The 23,441-nt window shown below is 41.0% G+C and overlaps 1 protein-coding gene across 1 annotated transcript in view; it reads left to right on the top strand.

Annotated features, from left to right (window-relative positions):
• The first annotated feature begins 10,818 nt into the window (after positions 1 to 10,818).
• The window catches only part of HSP90B1 (heat shock protein 90 beta family member 1), a 17,524-nt gene continuing 4,901 nt past the window's right edge, over positions 10,819 to 23,441 (top strand). Inside the window, exons 1-12 of the mRNA XM_012469211.2 lie at positions 10,819 to 10,998; positions 11,963 to 12,065; positions 12,690 to 12,831; positions 13,687 to 13,803; positions 14,756 to 15,087; positions 18,092 to 18,203; positions 18,731 to 18,850; positions 19,845 to 19,961; positions 21,854 to 21,991; positions 22,074 to 22,151; positions 22,277 to 22,342; positions 23,006 to 23,275. Of these exons, the coding sequence (XP_012324634.1) occupies positions 10,950 to 10,998; positions 11,963 to 12,065; positions 12,690 to 12,831; positions 13,687 to 13,803; positions 14,756 to 15,087; positions 18,092 to 18,203; positions 18,731 to 18,850; positions 19,845 to 19,961; positions 21,854 to 21,991; positions 22,074 to 22,151; positions 22,277 to 22,342; positions 23,006 to 23,275 (1,644 nt within the window). The 5' untranslated portion in view covers positions 10,819 to 10,949. The remainder of the gene's footprint in view (positions 10,999 to 11,962; positions 12,066 to 12,689; positions 12,832 to 13,686; positions 13,804 to 14,755; positions 15,088 to 18,091; positions 18,204 to 18,730; positions 18,851 to 19,844; positions 19,962 to 21,853; positions 21,992 to 22,073; positions 22,152 to 22,276; positions 22,343 to 23,005; positions 23,276 to 23,441) is intronic.

Raw genomic sequence — 23,441 nt, 5'->3', positions numbered from 1 at the left:
GCCTCAAGTGATCCTCCTGCGTCAACCTCCCAAAGTGGTATCCACCATGCCTGGTGTATTTTTCTTTAAAACAACTCAACTCAAAAAAATTTTACACCAGCCAGGCACAGTGGCTCATGCCTGTAACCTCAACACTTTGGGAGGCAGAGGTGGGCGGATCATGAGGTCAGAAGTTCGAGAGCAGCTTGGTCAATATGATGAAACCTGTCTCTACTAAAAATACAAAGAAAAAAAAATTAGCCAGATGTGGTGGTACACGCCTATAGTCCCAGCTACTCGGGAGGCTGAGGCAGGAGCATCACTTGAACCCAGGAGGCGGAGGTTGCAATGAGCCAAGATTGCACCACTGCACTCTAGCCTAGGCAAAAGAGCGACACTCTGTCTCAAAAAAACAAAACAAAACAAAATTTTATTAGAAATATTTCATTATTACTGTAAGTGGAGGGAAAAAACCCTTATATGGCACAAATAGACAGTAGCTGTAAAAATAAATGCATTAAGGCCAGGCATCATGGCTCACATCTATAATCCCAACACTTCAGGAGGCCAAAGTGGGAGGACTGCTTGAGCCCAGGAATGTCCAGGCTGCAGTGAAGTATGATGCAACCACTGCGCTCCAGCCTGAGTGACAGAGCGAGGCGCTGTCTCTAAAGAAGTGCATTAAAAAGAAAACAATGTAATTAAATTCTAGTTAAATACAGTTTTTTTAATTGGAAAGGGAGATTAACATGTACTTAAACGTACCAAACTGACTTTCTCTTCCCATAATCAGTAAGACTGAAACAGAATTGAAAGGGTTCAACTTTTGCACTAGAGAATCAATGTTATTTAATATTTTGTCCCTGGCCCACCTGATAGCAGCAACTGGCATCACAGTGGCACCTCCTACTTTTGTTTGGTACACTCCCAGAGGTTAAGCACGGACTTCAGAGTCATATAAACCTTGCCTCAGGGTCTGACTCTGACATAGTTTTTGCAGCTGTAAATCTGGAATACTGACCATACCCATGTGATGAGATTAAATGAGGCCTTGTATAATAAGCACCTCATAAACCTTTGTCTTTTAAAATTTTTTCCTTTAACACTGTGAAGGTAGACTTCTCATTAAGAAATATCCTTCCCAACAGATTCTCAAGCTATCACTGTTTAATACACATTTTAGAATCTGCAAGGTCTACACAAAGTCCTCAATAAATGTTTGCTATTCCTATTATTAATTATTATTTCTGCTGTAAATGTCTAAATTCATACTTTGTGATAAACCAGTCTCAATAATATCACTGCATTTATTGTAGCTCTTTTTTTTTTTTTTGAGACAGAGTCTCGCACTGTCACCTGGGCTGTAGTGCAATGGCGCAATCTCGGCTCACTGCAACCTCCACCTCCTAGGTTCACGCAATTCTCCTATCTCAGCCTCCCAAGTAGCTGGGATTACAGGCGCCTGCCACCATGCCTGGCTAATTTTTTTGTATTTTTATTAGAGATGGGGTTTCACTATGTTGCCAGGCTGGTCTCAAACTCCTGACCTCATGATCTGCCCACCTCAGTCTCCCAAAGTGCTGGGATTACAGGCATGAGCCACCACACCCGGCCTTATCATAGCTCTTTATAACTAAAAGTTGTAAGACAATTTATTAACTGGTCAAAAAAGCCTCTGATCTTTTTCAGAAATTCATTGCAACATTTTAAGGCTTAGAAATTTCTATATTCAAATCCCACCTCACACCCACCCCACAATCATTTTAGTATCATTTTATTAATTTTACCCGACAGCCCCAAGTTGTATTTTTTCTTTTTTAAAAAGCTTCTTATAGCCTGGCCAAATGGTGAAATTCCGTCTCTACCAAAGAATACAAAAATTAGCCACATGTGGTGGCACGTGCCTGTAGTCCCAGCTACTCAGGAGGCTGAGATGGGAGAACTGCTTGAATCCAGGGGGCGGAGGCTGTAGTGAGCCAAGATCATGCCACTGCATTCCAGCCTGGGCAACACAGTGAGACTCTGTCTCAAAAAAGAAGAAGTTTCTTATGCTTAAAATGTAAATTGATAGGAATGGAAATTTGTGCAACTTTCCTAGGGGCAATCTGTCAGTAAAACAAATTTGTTTTACAAAGCCTTGTAAAACAAATCATACACTTTTACCAAGCATTCCAATTTTAGGACGTTATTCTATTTGTCTTTAAGAATTTACCTCTAAGGATTTTCATTGAAGCAATATTTATAATGGTTTTAAAATTGGTAACAAACCAAAGGTCTAACAATAATAAATTGGATATCTCGTGGAAAATGTTTACCACATGTTAGTAAGTGAAAAAGATAGTTACAAAACAGTATTATTGTGTGATCCCATTTTTAACTTAAAATGTGTTAAATATTAATAAAGACATCAAGATGCAAATAGTAATATATCTGATTAAAGCAAATGGGTTATTTTAATTTTCTTCCTTGACTTTTTTTTTTTTTTTTGAGAAAGAGTCTCTCTCTGTCGCCAAGTCTGGAGTGCAGTGGTGCCATCTCAGCTCAATGCAACCTCCGCCTCCTGGGTTCAAGGGATTCTCCTGCCTCAGCCTCCCAAGTAGCTGGGATTACAGGTGTGTACCACCACACCTGGCTAATTTTAGTATTTTAGTAGAGACTGGGTTTCACCATGTTGGCCAGGCTAGTCTCGAACTCCTGACCTCAAGTGATCCACCCGCCTCGACCTCCCAAAGTGCTGGAATTACAGGCATGAGCCAGGCCCACAAAAGACTGGTAAATATCCATGAAAATTTGAATCCACATACTCTTTCACCTAACTGTTCCAAAACTAACAACTGACTCTCCAGATAAACTTGCACAAATAGAAAACGTTGTGTGCATTAAAACATTCCTTGCAGCAGTGACCGTAATAGCAACAAACTGGAAACCATTCAAAGGCCTACCAAATAGGAGAGTAGATAAAAAGGGACAAGACATCTAAAATCTATTAAATGAAATAACCTAGTGTGGATTGTTCTATTTAATCTATTTAATATTTCCAATTTTATTACACATACCTGTATGTACACATACATACACACACTAGAACATTTCTGGAAGCATGCATAAAAAAACCTCTATCAGAAGAAACCTCTAGAGATTAAGAACAGTAGAGTAGGGGAAGCCTGGAATGTTTACCTTTGAACTTGTACTTTTCTGTGCCAATTAATTTTTTTAACCATGAAAATCAATTAGTTTTATAATTTAAAGCCAAAAGCAAGAATTTTGTAATTCCATAATTTCTAAGATTCCTTCCAGCACTAAAACTCCAGTAAGTCCTTAATAGAAATTATTATCAACATGACTGATTTGATCACTCAAAATACTGAATTTATTCACCAAATTTTTGAATTTAACAAATCTCTATTTGAAATTCAGTTCTGCTTGTGCTCTGCTTGGATCCAAAATTGACAGGGGACAACTGGATACATATTTTTAAATTGATCTGTTTTTCTAAGGCAGATTCTAGGGAGATTGTTTACTTTTAATTGATAGGAAATGAAACATAAGCTACAAGACTATGGATGAATTTAATTTATGGAAGGTTGAAACTTTCTTATTGCATGTAAGAGAGTCAGAGAACCCAGAGGTTTTTTTATTAGCAGCTGCAGGTAACTATTTTATAAATCCAAAGTCAGTTCTCAAGGAGGGTAATATGGTGTGAGCTGGGGTAAGAGGGTGTAGGGAAAAGATCACAAGTAACTCAAAATTGCAGCTAAAACTTGTCAAAAGAGTATATAATGTAAATTTAGTTGTAATCATATCCAATATTTAGAAACACACTATTGCTTTATAGGCCAAAATAATACAAGTTCCATAGTTTGGAAACACTGAACATCATATAAACTGCTTGATGAGAAGCAACCAAAAGGTTAATATGGGAAAATAATTATGATTGCTTAACGTCTTCGCTGAAATCTGATCTTTTGGAAACATGACAATGGGACCAAGGACTTCAACATCTACTATGTAGATCTACATCTACATTCAACTGTGACAATTTCAAGCAGAACTGCCCTCCTCCCAGAACCACGGAAGAGGCTAAAGGAGATACTTGAGAAACAATTGATTCAAAGGCATCAGATAGACACCCAGCAACCAGGATTTGAAGAGACAAGATTTCAGAGAGAAGGGAAGTTTTGAGAAGTGGACCCTACCTTCTCCTGTTGCTTTCCCCCTTGAAGTGTTTGCTGATTCTTATGCCACACAGAAACGAATATTCTTAGAAGGCACAATGCCGAGAAGCTCAGCAAAGCTCAGCGGCCTCATGGTGCTTGCTAGTGCTAGATGGACAAAAATTGGAGCTCAGAGCCTACGCAGGAGGTAGAGGCATGGGGAACACCCTAGGCTTTCTGTTACACGTTTTCTGGATGCTCATCCTTGGTTAAGAAGGTCTCTCCCGCGGGGCACAATGGCTCACGCCTGTAATCCAGGCACTTTGGCAGGCTGAGGCGGACGGTTCACGAGGTCAGGAGTTCAAGATCAGCCTGGCCGACATGGTGAAACTCCATCTCTACTAAAAATACAAAAATTAGCTGGGTGTGGTGGCATACACCTGTAATCCCAGCTACTCGGGAGGCTGAGGCAGGAATATCACTTGAACCTAGGAGGCAGAGGCTGCAGTGAGCTGAGATTGCACCACTGCACTCCAGTCTGGGTGACAAAGACTCCATCTCAAAAAAAAAAAAGAAGGTCTCTCCCATCCCTGCCTTGTATACTCACAGGCTCTCTTAATTTCTTGTAAGCAGTAATTTATTTTTTATATGGTGCAAGATAGGAATTTAACTATTTTGATTGAGATGGATAACCAGTCAAGGCTAGCACCATTTATGATATTAACTATCCTTTCCCCTCCGAATTGAAATATCACTTTTGTCTTATCTTAAATGGAAACAATCTATTTTTAGATTGTTTGGTTGGACTGATTTTATTGTTGTTTTTGAAACGGAGTCTTGCTCTATCGCCCACACTGGAGCGCAGTGGCGCAATCTCCACTCACTGCAACCTCTGCCTCCTGGGCTCAAGCAATTCTCCCGTCTCAGCCTCCCGAGTAGCTGGGATTACAGGTGCACACTACCATGCCTGGCTAATTTTTGTATTTTTAATAGAGATGGGTTTTACCACGACCAGGCTGGCCTTGAACTCCTGACCTCAAGTGATCCATCTACCTCAGCCTTCCAAAGTGCTGGGATTACAGGCGTAAGCCTCTGCATCTGGCCGGTTGCAGTGATCTGTTTGTATATTCAAATATGTAGGGGATACATCATTCTTTTTCACCATACAGCATCTGAATCCCATTCTTATATGAGGGAAACCCCCACCTTAAGATTCTGAGCCTCCCAGAAGAGAAGCTGAAAATGCCATGTAAAACCCTTCCCAGCTTCCCTTGCAATTAAGATATGACAAGTAGCCTCCAAACGGGCCCCAATGATCTCTGGCTGCTGGTATTTACAGCCTCGTATAACCTCATTGAGTAGGGTTGTTTCAGAAATGAGGGTGTGTGATTTCTGAGGTTGGTTATGAGTCACTGTGCCTCCTACTCTGTTCTCTGTCTTGGATCACACACTCCAGGGGAGGCCAGCTGCCATGCTGTGAGCACACTTAAGCAGCCCTAGGGAGAGGTCCATGTGGTGAGGAACTGAGGCCCCAGCCAACAGCCATGTGAAGGAGCCATCATGGAAGCAGATCCTCCAGCACCACTTGAGCCTTCAGATGATTTCAGCCTTGGCCAACATCTTGACCACAAGCTCATGAGAGACTCTGAGCCACAACTACCCACTTAGGTGATGATTCCTGACCTACAGATACTGTGTGAGAGAATAAATGTTTATTGTTTTCAGCTGCTAAATTTAGGGGTAATTAGTTATGCAACAATAGATAATATAAGGGGTATGGGACCTGACCCAAGTTCTTCATTTGTTTTATGTTCCTCAGTATTTTAGTTTTCTTCACATTGGAACTATCTTTCTTAAGTTTATTATTTTTTTCTTTTTCTCTTTTTTCTTTTTCTCCTCAGAAATCTTAAGTTTATTTCTAAGTATTTTATAGTTTTTGTTTCTAATATGAATGACACTTTTTAAAATTTTCACTTCCATGTGTTTTTTGCAAGATTAGAGCAAAACTATTGATTCTTACATATTTATCTTATAGCCAATAATTTACCAGATTCTCATATTATTCTACATTCTTTTTTTTTTTGAGACGGAGTCTCGTTCTGTCACCAGGCTGGAGTACAGTGGCGCAAATTCGGCTTACTGCAACCTCCACTTCCGGGGTTCAAGAGATTCTCCTGCCTTAGCCTCCAGAGTAGCTGGGACTACAGGCATGTGCCACCACATCCAGCTAATTTTTGTATTTTTAGCAGAGATGGGGTTTCACTATGTTGGCCAGGATGGTCTTGATCTCGTGACCTTGTGATCCGCCCACCTTAGCCTCCCAAAGTGCTGGGATTATAGGTGTGAGCCACTGCACCCGGCCCTCTATACTTTTTTTTAAGGGGTCAATCGGAGGTGGATCACCTGCCCACTTCCAAGATCCAACTACAAGCTTTTTAACAGCAGCAACTTAAATATATGCTATTAGAGCTGGAATTAATCATTTTGTACTTAAAACAGAAAAAAAACCTACTGTCTCCTAGATTTCTGGGAGATGCAACTGTCATCAGTAAGAAGAAATTTCAAAATAAAGGACAACACCTTTTCTAAAATTTATGCCAGTTACTTGATTTCCTTCTTGTTAAATCCTTCTAAACAGTGTAGGACTAAAATTTATGCCAATTACTTGATTTCCTTCTTGTTAAATCCTTCTAAACAGTGTAGGACAATACTGACGATAGCAGGCATCTCTGTCTGGTTCCTCATTCTTAGTGAAATGGTTTTTAGTGTTTTGATGTTTAGAATGATAGTTGCTGTTAGTTTACTTTAATTGAGGTATATATAACAAAATTCACCCTTTTAAAGTATACAGTTTGATGAGTTTTAACAACTGCTGATAACAAGATCAAGAGCATTTCCATCACCCCAGAAAGTTCCCTGGTACTCCTTTGCAGTCATTCTTTTATCTCTTTACTTCAGTTTAAATAAGATACTTGCACTTATGATGTAACTCTATTGTTAATACTTGCACAAGGCTGGGCACAGGGGCTCACGCCTGTAATCCCAGAACTTTGGGGGGCCGAGGCAGGCTTGAGCCCAGGAGTTCGAGACCAGCCTGGACAACATAGGGAGACCCCATCTTTACAAAAGAAAAAAGCCTCAAAGTTGTTCACAATGAGCTCAAACTATTTTTTTTTTTTTTTGAGACAGACGCTCTGTTACCCAGGTTGGAGTGCAATGGTATAATCTGGCTTACTGCAACCTCCACCTCCAGAGTTCAAGAGATTCTCCTGTGTAGCTGGATTTACAGGCATGCACCACCACACCCGGCTAACTTTTGTATTTTGTAAGTAGAGATGAGGTTTCACCATGTTGGCCAGGCTGGTCTCGAACTCCTGACCTCGAGTGATCCATCTGCCTTGGCCTCCCAAAGTCCTGGAATTACAAGCATGAGCCACCGCACCTGGCCTACAAAAAATTTTTTTTAATTAGCCAGGTGTTGGTGGTACATGCCTGCAGTCCCACCAGCTACTCGAGAGGCTGAGATGGGAGGACTGCTTGAGCTCAGAAGGTGGGGCCTGCAGTAAGCCATGACCCTGCCGCTGCATTCCAGCCTGGGTAATAGAGCAAGACCCTGTCTCAAAAACTATACATTTTTAAAATTTAAATTTAAAAATTAAAACACATATTTGTACAAGTTCTATATGAACAGAAACCATATCTATATTGCTCACCCCTGTATTTCTAGCACCTATTGTAATTCCTGACACACACCAGGCCCTCAACATTTGCTGAATTAATGAGTTAATGAACGAATAAACCAATCGACCAACCAACCAATTCACCTTGGAGGTTGGCTCTATTCCTTCCTGTTCCCTGATGCCAGCTGCTTTCTTGCCTTAGTCTCCCGAGTCTGCATTCCCCTGACTCCCCACTGCTGGACTCCACCTGCCTACTAGGAAAGCTATCCACTGCCCTTAACTGCACTCCTTTACCTATTAGTTTTATCTGCCAAGTTTAACTACAAAGTGGGGTGCTGTCTAGTGGAATTACCTATGCTCAAGGAGAAGCTTAACAACAGCAGCAGTAGCTGTTTTCAACAATACAGAGAAAAAAGCTAAAACTAGGAAGCAAGGGAATCAGATACAAAGGCAGGAAGCTTAATAACCATCTGGAGTGTTCGTTCTGGAGTAGCTAGGCCAAGATGAGAACTCGGGATCAGTAATGGGTGAAAAGTCAGAAGAGGTGAAAAGACCACAGCCAGAAACAACAAAGCTGGGAATTAAGTAAGCAGCCTATTCTCTTTACAGGGTGCTCAACTGGAAAGCCAATCATTTTTTTTTTTCTTTTTTTAAGATGGAGTTTCACTCTTGTTGCCCAGGCTGGAGTGCAGTGGCTGGATCTCGGCTCACAGCACCTCTGCCTCCTGGGTTCAAGTGATTCTCCAGCCTCAGGCTCTCAAATAGCTGGGATTACAGGCGCCTGGCTAATTTTTGTGTTTTTAGTAAAGACGGGGTTTCATCGTGTTGGCCAGGCTGGTCTTGAACCCCTAACCTCAGGTGATCCACCCGCCTCGGCCTCCCACAGTGCTGGGATTACAGGCATGGGGTCCAGCCCAGAGAGCCAATCTTTAAGGGACAGAGCTGGGTCAGACAATGGCCTACCATCTTCTGCCAGCCTACCTACCGTCTTGTGCTCTGCCTGCCTCATGAATTCCCACCATCCTCTGCAGAAACGTCTACCCCCAAGCAGTGACTCTATTTTGAAGGACATGTCACATTCTCGGTTCCCTCCAGGTGCAGCACCAACTCCCCACCACTCACTAGTTAAGGTGGCATTTGCAGTTTCAGAACTGGTTGCTTACTTATTCAGAAATGGAAGAAAACGTGAAGAAGTTGAGCTGTGAAATGCCAAAAAAAAAGTGAAGAAACTCATTTATCTCTAAAAACAGAAAATAAATGAGCTAAAATATACAAAAATGCAACTGAAATCTCTGAATGTAATTCACGCTATAGTATGCTCTTTAAAAAAAAAAAAAGATGCAAGCACAGAAACACACACAAAACATTCTTTGTAAGCTACTCTTTGCTTACTAATAACAAATGTAGGTAAATTTGGCAGATGTAAATAAGGCACCACCACAACACGTGAGTGCCAACCACAGAACCAAGATCCGCACACCTAAATATGGAAAGTTGTAAAAGACTATGACAGACTGTCACTAAAAGGCTTGTCTTCAGGAATTAGGGTGATTATCTGAAAAGATATTCAAAGTTCAATTTTGTTGGAGAAAGCAATAAGGAAGTGGGGTGTCTATGTCAGAGACGGGTGCGGGTACGCGTGGGGGTAATGTATAGAGTAGGTTAAAGGGACGTAGAAAATATTTCCAAAGGCACAAGTTTACAATGAGGGACTTCCCTCACAGGAAAGACACCTGGTGTTTTATATGTCCTTCTGAACGCGGACAGGGTATTTCTATGAAGTTACAAAGCTGCAATCCTGTTCTCATGTGCAGCACCACAGGTTTTGCTTTCAAATATCCGCAGGTGCATCCTCCTGCACTCGTTAAACGAAGGGTTTTCCTTTTCTATGCTAGACCCGCTTTTACCACAGCGCCCTCCACCTGATTCACAGCAGGGGTTCTAGGACCGCCAGATCACCGCAGCCTTTGTATTTTATGGGGGAGTTGAAAGCCTCAGAGCTGCTCGCGATACCTCTAGGGTGGTCGGGGAGGTCCCCACCACGCGCTTCTGTAAACCAGATCAGGGAGGCCTGGGCATTCCGGCCGCGGAAAGGCGCAGAAGAGGTAAAGGCTCTGACTGCCAGAGTGACGCACTTGTAGGCGGATTCGGAAACGCGAGCTCTCGAGCCGGAGGGACTCGGACCGATCCCCTCAGAACAGAGCGGCCTTGGCCAAGGCGTGGCGGCTTTCCAAGCGCGCTTCTAAAAGCTGTATACAATGGAGACTCCTGGAATAGCCACAGATCTTTCCTGTAATCAGAACGAGATGTAAAATCTAAGACGCAAGATAGGGCTTCAGCGACATTTTGAGAGAAAATGAGTGCCAAACTACGCAGCTGGTCCAGAGAGACCAAAGACTACGATTCCCAGCATTCAATGCAGTGTACCCCCTAGGATGTTGCATGCCGGGAGCTGTAGTTTCTAACCACCCCCATCCGAAAGCGTTCTAGGGATTTTTAACCTCTCTCGTGTGTTTCTCCTTTCTGAGAATCGCCGCTACACGAGAAAGCTAGCCGCGAAAGTCGTGCTGGAATCACTCCCAACGTAACCCCAGGCGTAGATGGGAAAGGGTGAAGAACACGTTGCCACGACTACCGTTTCCCCTGGTCACGGAGTAAACGCTCTCTAGGATCCGGAAGTAGTTCCGCCGCGACCTCTAGAAAAGGATGGATGTGTTCTGTGCCTACGTTCATTGGAAGATTTCCCTTAGAGGCCAAGGCCTCCGAGGCAAAGGGGCGGTCCCACGTGCGAGGGGCCCGCGGAGCCATTTGATTGGAGAAAAGCTGCAAACCCTGACCAATTGGAAGGAGCCACGCTTTGGGCATCGGTCGCCGCACCTGGACAGCTGCGATTGGTGGACTTCCGTCCCCCCCACGAGTCCCCATTGGGTGCCGTAGGTGCGTGGTGCGGCGCGATTGGTGGGTTCATGTGTCCCAACCCCCGCCCGCGAGAAGTAGGGGTGAAAAGCGGCCCGACCTGCTTGGGGTGTAGTGGGCGGACCGCAGGGCTAGAGGTGTGAGGATCTGACTCCAGGGTTGGAGGGGTGGAGGCGGCTCCTGCGATCGAAAGGGACTTGAGACTCGCCGGCCGCACGCCATGAGGGCCCTGTGGGTGCTGGGCCTCTGCTGCGTCCTGCTGACCTTCGGTGAGTGATTCTGGAGGAGCAGACGCCCCCGCCTCCACACGCGCGGCCGCTTCTCGAAGGTTCTGGGGGCGTTGAACCTGGGAGGGGGGCATCCCAGGGCCTGCGGTGGGCCAAGGAACGTCATCTTTCCTCGAAAGAGGACTAGGGGATTACGTTTATTCTCTTCTTCCTTTGGAATTAAAAAAAGGAGAATAGAATCATCTAAGTTCCCTGCGGGTCTAATAGTATCCCGCCCGGAGGTCTCAGCGACCTCGGGGAGGGGCCTCACTGGGGCTCGGGCTCCCCCGGGAGCTGTGCGAGTCCCCCCCCCCCACCCCGAAGGACTTTTTTGGCCACCGCAACCTTCAGCCACCCCAGCTTTCCCGACCGCGAATTCCCCAGACTCCGACTCCTTGCAAGCGGGTGTCCTTTCTTAGATGTCAGCGTCGGGAGCGTGAGGCCTGGGGCCAGCGGAATGGCACTGTCAGCGTGTTTGATTCGGTTTTGGTGGAGCTCGATTCTTCACATTTCTCCCCCTTCTCATGCCTCTGGGCTCAATTTCAGTTCCTCTCGCCAAAAGTTGCATAAATCCTATCTGTATTCTGACCTGTGATAACGAAGGCCGAAGTTTTGGCTTGGACAGTTGAGAGGCCTTGGCTCGGCCTGCGAGCAACACGTGTGGGTGTAAAAGAGGCCTGGCATCAGTCTGCTTAACGTTATTTATAAAGGATCGGAGACACGCTGTTTAGAAGTGGTGGCTGCCTCCGTATTTCAGAATCTACGGAGCACCTCAGCATCTGAACTTATAAATAGATGTGCTGTCTTGGCTTTACCTTGGGTATTTAAGCCAGGGAATGTGCATTCTTTCATCCCCACCTCCCTTATTTACCAACTGAATTTTGCAACCCCTACCTTTCCCTATTTGATCATCCTCCTTGGAGAAGTGCAATGTTGAAGAGTTTTCCCGTGTCAAATCTTTCTTCAGGGTCGGTCAGAGCTGATGATGAAGTTGATGTGGATGGTACAGTAGAAGCGGATCTGGGTAAAAGCAGAGAAGGCTCAAGGACGGATGATGAAGTAGTACAGAGGTTTGTGTTCATTTGAACTTAACCTACACAGATAAGCCCTGTGAACCTTGTGAGTTATGGTCACTTCTTATGTATTTCTTCTCCAAAAGTCCAGATAAAGTCTAACACCCTTGTATTTAATACCTGGTGAGTTATGTGCATACATACCTCCTAACTTGTACCTAGGAGTGATTAAACTGAGTGAATTCCTTTGAAAACTATATTGCAGAATACTAGCAACATAAACTTTGTAAGACTAGAAAAGACTTTCAGTTGGATTTGTATTCATTAACTGTGTACACCTCTTAAGTTTAAAAATGGGGTTTCTGTCAGTTGAACAGTATTTTAAAATTTGGCCTCTTGAGACTTTATGACAGTTTTAAAGTCCTCACTGTGGAAGATAAATGAGTAGGAAGAGTTGGGATTTATTTTTCTGGCAATTTTAAGAACCCAGTATTTCCAATACAATATTAAAGGTAGCCTACTGCTGCGCTAACATAATGAGATGGTATATCAGTAATATTTTATAAAGGTTTCCATTTTAACTCCCAAGACAATATTCGGAGGCCACTGTGCTCTCATTATAGTTCCTCTAGTTTTGAAGGGAGCTAAGCCATGCTGTATTTGCTTATCTGATTTCCTTAGAGAGGAAGAAGCTATTCAGTTGGATGGATTAAATGCATCACAAATAAGAGAACTTAGAGAGAAGTCGGAAAAGTTTGCCTTCCAAGCTGAAGTTAACAGAATGATGAAACTGATCATCAATTCATTGTATAAAAATAAAGAGGTAAGCAATATGTGGTTAGAGTATTTTGTCTCTGTATGTTGGCATACTTGTTTACTTAAATTTGCATAATTTGCTGTGAAAGTAATGTAGTATCCAAGTAAGTAGTAACAACCTTTAAATACTTAATAAGTCCAAGAATTGCTGGTAGATAACTGGGGAGAAAGAGGGTGTCAGACATGTACTTTTTTCTTTACCTCCAAATAGGTTCATGGCCTGATAATAGTTGTGAGTCTAGGCCAGGCGTGGTGGCTCAGGCCTGTAATCCCAACACTTTGGGAGGCTGAGGTGGGCTTATCACGAGATCAGGAGATCAAGAACAACCTGGCTAACACGGTGAAACTGTCTCTACTAAAAATACAAAAAATAATTAGCCAGGCATGGTAGTGCACACCTGTAGTCCCAGCTATTCGGGAGGCTGAGGCAGAAGAATCGCTTGAACCCGGGAGGTGGAGGTTGCAGTGAGCCAAGATCACGCCACTGCACTCCAGCCTGGGTGACAGAGCGAGGCTCTGTCTTAAAAAAAGAAAAAAAAAAAGTTGTGAATCTAAGAGCAGTCACGTAAACTAAACTTCTTGCATTGCATACCTAAAGATCACTGTTAGGTGAGTAGTGTTACTACCCTTACCAGTTAATGTATCCCTTATAGTTGCCACAGTTCTTTGTGTAAGGAGCTGGGCTTTATTTTTTTTTTTTAATCAAAAGAGTAATGCCACTCCTATACCATAAGAAGTCTTAAATCCTTAAAGAGTGCTTTTATAAGGTACAGAGAAGAAATAAAATGGATTTGGCATAAAATTGAATGTCTTAATGCATATTGAGGATAATCTAAGTGTACTACCTCTGGCTTCCATTTAGATTTTCCTAAGAGAACTGATTTCAAATGCTTCTGATGCTTTAGATAAAATAAGGCTAATATCACTGACTGATGAAAATGCTCTTTCTGGAAATGAGGAACTAACAGTCAAAATTAAGGTAAGTGTAAGGCAGGTTTTCTTTCTTTTAAAGAAAAAGGAATTCTTAGAGATAGAGAATCCATATTAGCCAAGACAGGCTAGATTATGTTGCAGTGATGAAAATCTCCCAAGTCTCAGTGGCTTGAGAGTCAGCAAACTATGGTCACATCTGACTTGACTTGTTTTTATAAGCAGTTTTATTGGAATGCAGCCATGCCCATTTGTTTATGATCTGTGACTCCTTCTATACTTCAACAGTGGAGTTGAGTTGTTGTAGCAGAGAACATAAGTCTCCCAAAGCCTAAAATATTTGCTATGTGGCCCTTTACAGAAAAATTTGCCAGCCCCTGGCTTAAATCATCGATCACAGGCTGCCTGTGGCCTTTGCCGTGCCTCGTCCTCACACAGCCATCTGGAGTGTAGCTGGTTGCCGTGGTGCAGAGCAAACGTAGAGGGTCTCATACTATTATAGTTAAAGGCTCATCCTGAAAGCAGAGCTCTCCTTTACAACTCATTGGCCAGAACTAGTCACATGGCTTTAGCCATTCTTAAATTTAGGAGAAAGTAAAATCCTCCTAAATTTCTAGAAGGCAGAGAGCCAGAGTGAAAAATATTAATGATCCATAACAGATTCCAAATAGAGGAATCATTCAAGTTTTGTTTTCTATTAAAGAAAAGGGCAAAACATAAATTATATTTTTCTTGAATTGTTTTCCTTCAAAGGTAACTTGATTTAGGTCAGTCTCTAACCTTTGACTTTTAGGCCAGTCTGCCCATTAATATTAATACTTTCTCAAATACATAATTTAAGATGTACACTTTCAGAAAAGGCCATAAAAAACTATGTAGAAGAAAATAGTTTAGTTTTCTGTATTAGAATCGATGGGACCCAAAGCTGGTTAGTTCCTCAATATTTGCTTGGCATAATGTAAATATTAAATACAACTATCTGGTTCTTGTCTTGCTTTTAGTGTGATAAGGAGAAGAACCTGCTGCATGTCACAGATACTGGTGTAGGAATGACCAGAGAAGAGCTGGTTAAAAACCTTGGTACCATAGCCAAATCTGGGACAAGCGAGTTTTTAAACAAAATGACTGAAGCACAGGAAGATGGCCAGTCAACTTCTGAATTGATTGGCCAGTTTGGTGTCGGTTTCTATTCCGCCTTCCTTGTAGCAGATAAGGTTATAGTCACATCAAAACACAACAACGATACCCAGCACATCTGGGAGTCCGACTCCAATGAATTTTCTGTAATTGCTGACCCAAGAGGAAACACTCTAGGACGGGGAACGACAATTACGTGAGTATGACTGATTCCTAATAAGAATTAATAGTCATGCTGAGGATCTTGACTCTCAAGTTCCACTCTCTGAGCAAATGACTTATTCTGGGCTTTAATTTTTCTGCCTATGAAATGAGGAAACAGAACTGTTATCACTTGAAGAAATATTTGAGGACCTGCAAAGGGCCAGGCACAAAGGTTTGTGATTGCTATTGTATATGGAGGGTATAAAGTAGAAAATACCTACGGAGAAGGTGTGGCTTGGTCAGTTTCCCAGGTTAGAAGAGTAGTTTGTCTGTGGAGCATCCTGAATAAAGGCATGGAGGCACAGCATGCTCACTAGATGAACAGAGTTCTTCTTGGTGGCAGTTTCAGATAGAACGTGATGAACTTTTTAAGATTCTCAAGGTGGTGTGGAGGAGGCGAGGATTAGACAAGGAGGGATTCTTTGGAGGAACCACTGAAAATATTCAAGATGAGTGGTAGCAACCAGGGCTGGGCTGGCTTGTAGAGATAAAGGGCTTAAAGTTCATGAAAGTTGTAAAAGCTCTAGAATAAAACTAAGATTCCTTTTAAGCCAATAACTGTTGTTTGTATAGATGAGAACAGAGCCAGTGCCCTACACTAGCTCTCGTTGCTTGTAGCACTGTGACGTAGACAGGGCAGCTTTTTGCCTTTTTAAAATTTTACCATCTTGGAGATAAGGATTCCTTATTTCAGAGGTCAGTTGGCTTGCCAACTCCTACTGAGTAACAGAAGGTGCCTACAGCTTCCTCTTTTTTTCTTAATTCAATTTTAAATTTTCTTAACATTAAGGAAAAGAAGCACAGACTTACCATTGTGACCAACTTTCTTCATCCTAGAAAGTAACCTTTCCTGTTTTTACTGCAACATATGTTCTTTTAATGAAGACTAATTAGATGACTGCCTTTTAGTACTTTTGTAACTTGTGTTCCCATTTTACCTTTCCCTGCCTTCTTACTAACATTGGTATCTCCAGGTCTCATTTGGAGGCATCACTAAGAGTTATGCCCCAGTGCCCTCCCTTTTAAAGCACTGTGCTAGCTGTTAGAGAAGCATAGGTAAATCATTCCTAAAGAAAGAAAGTGATGTCCCAAGAGGTGTTAATGTCAGGTTGCTAAGAAACAGGCGAAATTATCTGGATATAAGTTCCAGGAAGGCAAACATTTTGTTGAAAGCTCCATTCCCAGAGCCTAACACTTAATTGGCAGCTATTTGTGTGAATGAGTGAAGTTAAACAGGACACTTCCATGCAGGTAAGATGCAACCTATCCGGTACCTAGTTTCCATGACCATGCATATCTTTTTAAAAATTTCCTTTGCCTACTTCTTAAATGTTGATATGCATTTTCTCCAAGTTAAGTTTCAGCCCTTTTCTCATTGTCTATATGATCCTTATGTAGTCTTACGTACTGCCACAGCCTCAGGTTCCATCTCTAGTTCTCAAAGTTATATTCTTAGCCTAGATCAGGAGTCAGCAAACTTTTTCTTAAAAGAGCCAGCTAGTAGAAAAAAAGATTAAAGAAAAAAGAGCCACACACAAAAAAAGAGCCAGCTAGTTTTAGCTTGTGAGCTGTATGGTCTGTCACATGTCCCATATCTGTTTAGCTTAAAAGCAGCCATAGGCCATACATAAGGATGTGTCCCAGCCAGGTGTGGTGGCTCATGCTGGTAATCTCAACACATTGAGAGGCTGAGGTGGGAGGATCACTTGAACCCAGGAGTTTGAGGTCAGACTGGGCAACAAAGTGGGATCCCATCTCTACAAAAAAAAAAAAATACAAAAATTAGCTGGGCATGGTGGTGCATGCCTGTAGTCCCAGCAACTCAGGAGGCTGAGGTAGGAGGATTGCTTGAGTCTGGGAGGTCAAGGCTGCAGTGAGCCATGACCATGCCACTGTTCATGATCACAGCTGGGTGACAGAGTGAGATCCACTTCCCCCTCCCCACCAAAAAAAGATGTGTCTCAGTAAAATTTCCAGTGGGTGTCGGCTATACAGTTAGTTTGCCAACCCCTTGTCTAGGTCTCACTGCTGGGCTCCGTATTCATGTGTTTAAGTGCCTTTTAAATGCTTCTACTTAAGATAATCTACCCAGCACTTCTACCTGCATCCAAAACTAAACTCTTAATCCCCAAATCACTAGAACATATGCCCTGAGACCAGCGGCCTAGTCACTCCCTAGGCTTTGTCATCATATCATGGCTACTTACTGGCCAGGTACCACTAAACTAATGAGCCTTTTGAGACAGAGAGGGAACCACAGATAGGCCATTCCCCATACTTAACTGGAAACACAAATATCAAGATATGGGCTACCTACTGTGCTTAAGAGTAGGTTTTAGGCTGGGCACAGTGGCTCACGCTTGTAATCCCTACACTGCCCGGTAGAAATTTATGTAATAGTGGAAATGTTCTATATGTGCACTTCCTAGTTTGGCAACCACCAGCCACATTTGACTGTTAGGTACTTGAAATGTAGCAATGTGACGGGAACTGAATATTTTATTTAAATAAGTCACATGTGCCCAGTGGCCACCATTTTGGATAGTGGAGATACAAATAATCCAGATTAATTTTCTAGCTTTTTTAAGGAAAATGTTTTTATTAATTAGGAATAGTTATCTACAATAATCATTAGGTTTCTAGAATAACAGTAAAAGCTATGAGAGTGCATGATTCCATTTTTCTCCAGAATTTTTCAGTGCTTTCTCACCTTGACAAATGAAAAAAAACAATCTATTCAGAAGGTTGGGAATATTTTCATTTTCTACGGTTATTCTCCACTTGGGGTAATGTAGAGGAGATCCTTCTCTTTACTGAATCTCTATATGTGTTAACATTTTAGCTCACAAACCCTTATTGGTGATGGAGAGTTAACATGAATAATTAGGACATCTTGGATTACACAGAATTGCTGGCTATTACCATGGTATTTAGATGAATTTATAATCTTATATCCTAAATGTTAGATGTAGTTAAACTTTGAATTTTTCTTGCAGCCTTGTCTTAAAAGAAGAAGCATCTGATTACCTTGAATTGGATACAATTAAAAATCTCGTCAAAAAATATTCACAGTTCATAAACTTTCCTATTTATGTATGGAGCAGCAAGGTAAATCTATATTGATTAAAAACTTATATGTATTACCTTGGCACGTATTTAAATATTTAACACTAAAAGAATGAAGGCAGGCTGGGCACGGTGGCTCACGCCTGTAATCCCGGCACTTTGAGAGGCCAAGGCATGTGGATCACCTGAGGTCAGGAGTTTGAGACCAGCCTGGCCAACATGGCAAAACCCTATCTCTACTAAAACTACAAAAAAATTAGCTGGGTGTGGTGGCACATGCCTATAGTCCCAGCTACTTGGGAGGCTTAGGCAGGAGAATCGCTTAAACCCAGGAGATAGAGGTTGCAGTGAGCTGACATTGCCCCACTGTATTCCAGCCTGGGCGACAAAACGAAACTCTGTTTCAGAAAAAAAAAAAAGAATGAAGGCTAAGTGTGGTATATTAGTTGAGGATACATACCCTCAGGGTTTTCTTACAAAGACCTATTTTTTGTAATGTTATGTCATATTCTGTAGACAGGATTGTTAAACAAATGAGTTTAACCATAATTCTCCTTTTATTTCAACAGACTGAAACTGTTGAGGAGCCCATGGAGGAAGAAGAAGCAGCAAAAGAAGAGAAAGAAGAATCTGATGATGAAGCTGCAGTAGAGGAAGAAGAAGAAGAAAAGAAACCAAAGACTAAAAAGGTAAGTCTGCTTCATCTCCCTGCATGAGATATTATTTAACATGTATGGGCAAAACCAGGAAAACCCAAGTATCCATCCACTGGCTGTTTTGAGGTCAGCTTCAGTTCTTAAAGTTCTACTTTCTCCAGGTGCTAAGTCCATGGAGCCAGCTTTTAAAATGAGGCCTATGTTTGTATGTTGAGTACATTGTCTGGTAGAAAGTTTTAAATATCAAACCCAGGTCATTTTTATGAAGTTTTCTGACTTTTATATATTGCCTAGGACTGGTGGCTTATATGTTTGGAATTTTAAATATTAAAAACCTTTCTGAGTCCTCTTTCGTCCTTTTATGATGTAGGGATTAACTATAAAAATAGTTCTCTGGCTTGCTTAGGTAGCAGAGTAAGAAGTATTGGTTGTGGTGGTTGAGAAATATTTTTGTAAAATGTTGGATTCTTTAAGTCATGAAATAGGAATATGAAATATGTATTTCCTTCTAATCTCAAAACAACTATTTTCAAGAAATATTTTTGCTAGTTAAAAATAACAAAAAACCTTACTTGGCTTTTCATCAGTTAACAATTGTCTTTTTGAATTAACTATTGAGAAAAGTACTTTGCTTTTGATGGAGTTGGCAGAAACCTTACTAGATAACAGGTATCTTTTGGTGCAGTGGCACGATCATAGCTCCCTTCAACCTTGAACTCCTAGGCTTAAGCAGTCCTTTTGCCTCAGCCTCCCAAGTAGCTAGGACTACAGGCACACCCCAACATGACTGGTTAATTTTTAAAATTTTTTGTAGAGATGGAGATTTTGCTATGTTGCCTGGACTGGTCTTGAACTCCTGGGCTCAGGCAGTCCCCTGGCTTCCCAAAGTGCTAGAATTACAGGTGTGAGCCACCACACCAGGCCTCTGGTTCCGTATATATTCTTTTGAAATCTGAAGCCATGGTTACTGCTAGGATAACCTTGATGAGTGCTAAGAGAGACTAATCAAATGCTATAATAACTTCAGGTTGAAAAAACTGTCTGGGACTGGGAACTTATGAATGATATCAAACCAATATGGCAGAGACCATCAAAAGAAGTAGAAGAAGATGAATACAAAGCTTTCTACAAATCATTTTCAAAGGTAAATATTTATAATTCCCTAGCTTCTGGTTATTAATGAGTAGACAAAATATCATCCTGTTAGTTTAATTGTATATGGTATGTGACCATGAATATGAGATGGTTCATTCCTATTTTTTCCCAGAGAAAATTAAAAAAAAAAGACCTTTAGGCCAACTATAATACATCTATTTCTGGCTTATTGACCTAATCATTTAAATTTTATATGAAGCTTTGAGATTGGCATCTCAGTAGAGAATTTAAGAGTAATTAGTTTCCAGAACACACCATTTTTACTTAAATTGAATTATTACGCTCATCACTACTTCAAAATTGCAGCAGTTATTACATTTAGTCCTAGGTCATAGTTAATATAATAGTGAAACATTACAAAATGAAGAATGTTTGAAATAGTTTTGTGGCTGTTTAAACAGAATTGGTTTCCTTTTTATTCCTGTGTATTTTGTAATGTGTGATTTTTAAAAAAATTATTTTGAGAAGGCATCTGTAAGCTTCACCAGCTTGCCAAGGATTTTGTGTGACAAAAAAAGATTAAGAACCACCTACATAGGTAGATGTGTGATTTCCACCACAAAACCCGTAAAACATGAAATCATGTTAATTGGCTTTAATCTTTAAAGAGCTTGCTTACGACATCAAACACGTACTGTGAGATCCTTCGCCTATGTTTCCTTACCTATTTTTTTTTTCTTTTACTGATCCCTTCTTGAAACTCTTAAAAATGCAAAACTAGCATTAAGGTTGTTTTAAGTCAATATTTCCCCAGCAGCATTTGGTATGAGTAATAGAATGCTCTAGTGGACTTACCCATAGCTAAATAAAACTTCATATTCTGTGTCTGTATTTGTTGTTTTCTCTATTCCATATCCTTTAAATTTCAACTCTTGAAACACTGTGGCTTCTTCCTTCACTTTTATTTCCATAAACTCTAAAGTTTTAGTGTCCATCAACTTATTTTATATTAAGGCAGCTGTATTAGAAATACAATTAATGTGGCCAGGCGCGGTGGCTCAAGCCTGTTGTAATCCCAGCACTTTGGGAGGCCGAGGCGGGCGGATCACGAGGTCAAGAGATCAAGACCATCCTGGCCGACATGGTGAAACCCTGTCTTTTTTTTAAAAAAAAAAAAAAAAGAAAGAAAGAAAGAAATACAATTAATGTGAGCCACACATATGATTTTAAATTTTTTAGAAGCCATACAAAAAAAAGGGAACCATGAAATGTTAATAATGTAATTTATTTAACCCAGCATATGCCAAATAGTATTATTTCAACATATAATCAATATAAAAACTAATGAGATGTTTTACATCCTTTTAAAAATTTTTTACTATGCTGTCAAAATGTATTTTACACTTAACAGCACATCTGAATTTGAACTACCTACATTTCAAGTGTTTAACAGCCATATGTGTGGTACCGTAATAGACAATGCAAATCAAGAGAATTTCTGATTTTGTTTTACAGGTATTTACATACATCTTTGTGGCCACTGCTAGAGCTAAGTTCCATGGAAGAAACATGTTTTTGAGTACTTACTGTAGTTCAAGGGTACACTGAAGTGTTGTACATAATTTTGTCATTTAGACAGGGTGGTGGTTTTCCTATTCACTTCTCTCACACATAGGAAACATAAACTCATCCATCCTTCTGCAAGTTTAGGAAATAATGTTACTGATAGTCATTATCAAAACAACCATGTCTAGTGAATTAGAATTGCAGTGCTACTCATTTCCTCACTCTACCCTTTTCTTTCTCTTCTTTTGGGGGGGCGGGTAAGGGAAATTTTTTGTTAATTGCTAAACTGAATGTGTGCCACATAGTACATTTCTTAGTTCTTACACTGCTTTTCTCCTGTGTCATTTGAATGACTAAGATGCCAATTTTCCACAGGAAAGTGATGACCCCATGGCTTATATTCACTTTACTGCTGAAGGGGAAGTTACCTTCAAATCAATTTTATTTGTACCCACATCTGCTCCACGTGGTCTATTTGACGAATATGGATCTAAAAAGAGCGATTACATTAAGGTGAGTTTTTAAGTCGTATAAACTGCGTTTAAAATTTGAAAGTCTAATTTTTAGAAAGTGACCTTTTCTTTGGTCTCTTTAGCTCTATGTGCGCCGTGTGTTCATCACAGATGACTTCCATGATATGATGCCTAAGTACCTTAATTTTGTGAAGGGTGTGGTAAGTATCTGAAGTCTGGGAGAAGGGGTCATTGTTGTGGGGGTCTGGCAGTGTAGTGTGTTTGTTTGGCTTTGCTTTCTTCCAGTGGTTTTATTGCTCACTGAACTTTGTTTTGCCATCTGAAGGTAGACTCAGATGATCTCCCCTTGAATGTTTCCCGTGAGACTCTTCAGCAACATAAACTGCTTAAAGTAAGTGTCTCTAGGAAGAAACTGTCCACTTTGCTGTTTGATTGGGGTTCAGAGGGCAGGCTCCATTTTTAGAGTAACCTGATTTGGGGTCTAGTCCATGAATCTTCAGATGGACTTCTTTCATTCTGGGCTTATCAGGTCCTAGGAATCTGATTATTTTTCTCCCAACATTTAACAATGAAGTTTCAAACATCTAGAAAAAAATTAAAGAATTGTACAGTGAACATCCATATAGACCCACTGAGTGGTCCACAATTAACATTTTGTCATACTTTATCACATAGCCACCTTTTTTATTAAGCCTTTCATTAAACCTTTCCCCTCTAATACTTCCATAATTAGAAAACTCTTTAGTTTTTTATCTTTAGTTTTTGATTTTAAAAGTATTTGAAAGTAATATATTTGTTCACTTCATTTAGATCCTATAGAGTATCAGTGAGCCCTAGGGTTAGAATATACACATTAAAGCAATCTTGTGGCTATGTGCACAGACAGCTGAGTTTCAGCCCAGTCTGAATGAATAGGAGTGCTTCATTTCCTGTCCCTCAATAAATGGCAATGATGATACCATCTTTGTAGCTTTCATACTCCTCCCTGGGTACCTTACCTTTTCAAAAGTTTGAGATTAACTTCTCTAATCAGTTATTCTTTCATTGTGTTTAGGTGATTAGGAAGAAGCTTGTTCGTAAAACTCTGGACATGATCAAGAAGATTGCTGATGAGAAATACAATGATACTTTTTGGAAAGAATTTGGTACCAACATCAAGCTTGGTGTGATTGAAGACCACTCAAATCGAACACGTCTTGCTAAACTTCTTAGGTTCCAATCTTCTCATCATCCAACTGACATTACTAGCCTAGACCAGTATGTGGAAAGAATGAAGGAAAAACAAGACAAAATCTACTTCATGGCTGGGTCCAGCAGAAAAGAGGTGAGATGAACTCCAAGTGTTGTCAGCCATTCTGGAATGTAGCTGGGGATTTACAGCCAACTCTTGACGGGGAGGAAAGGAAAACTTAATTGTGTAACTTGAGTAGTTATAAGTCCTGGTCAGTCACTGACGGGAAGGTCATTTACATTCTCTGAGACTACTTCAC

Source organism: Aotus nancymaae, unplaced genomic scaffold (genome assembly GCF_030222135.1).
Source record: "Aotus nancymaae isolate 86718 unplaced genomic scaffold, 86718_ANA_hifiasm-v0.15.2.pri h1tg000021l, whole genome shotgun sequence".
Taxonomy (NCBI): Eukaryota; Metazoa; Chordata; class Mammalia; order Primates; family Aotidae; genus Aotus; species Aotus nancymaae.
This window is presented reverse-complemented; position numbering and strand designations above follow the sequence as displayed.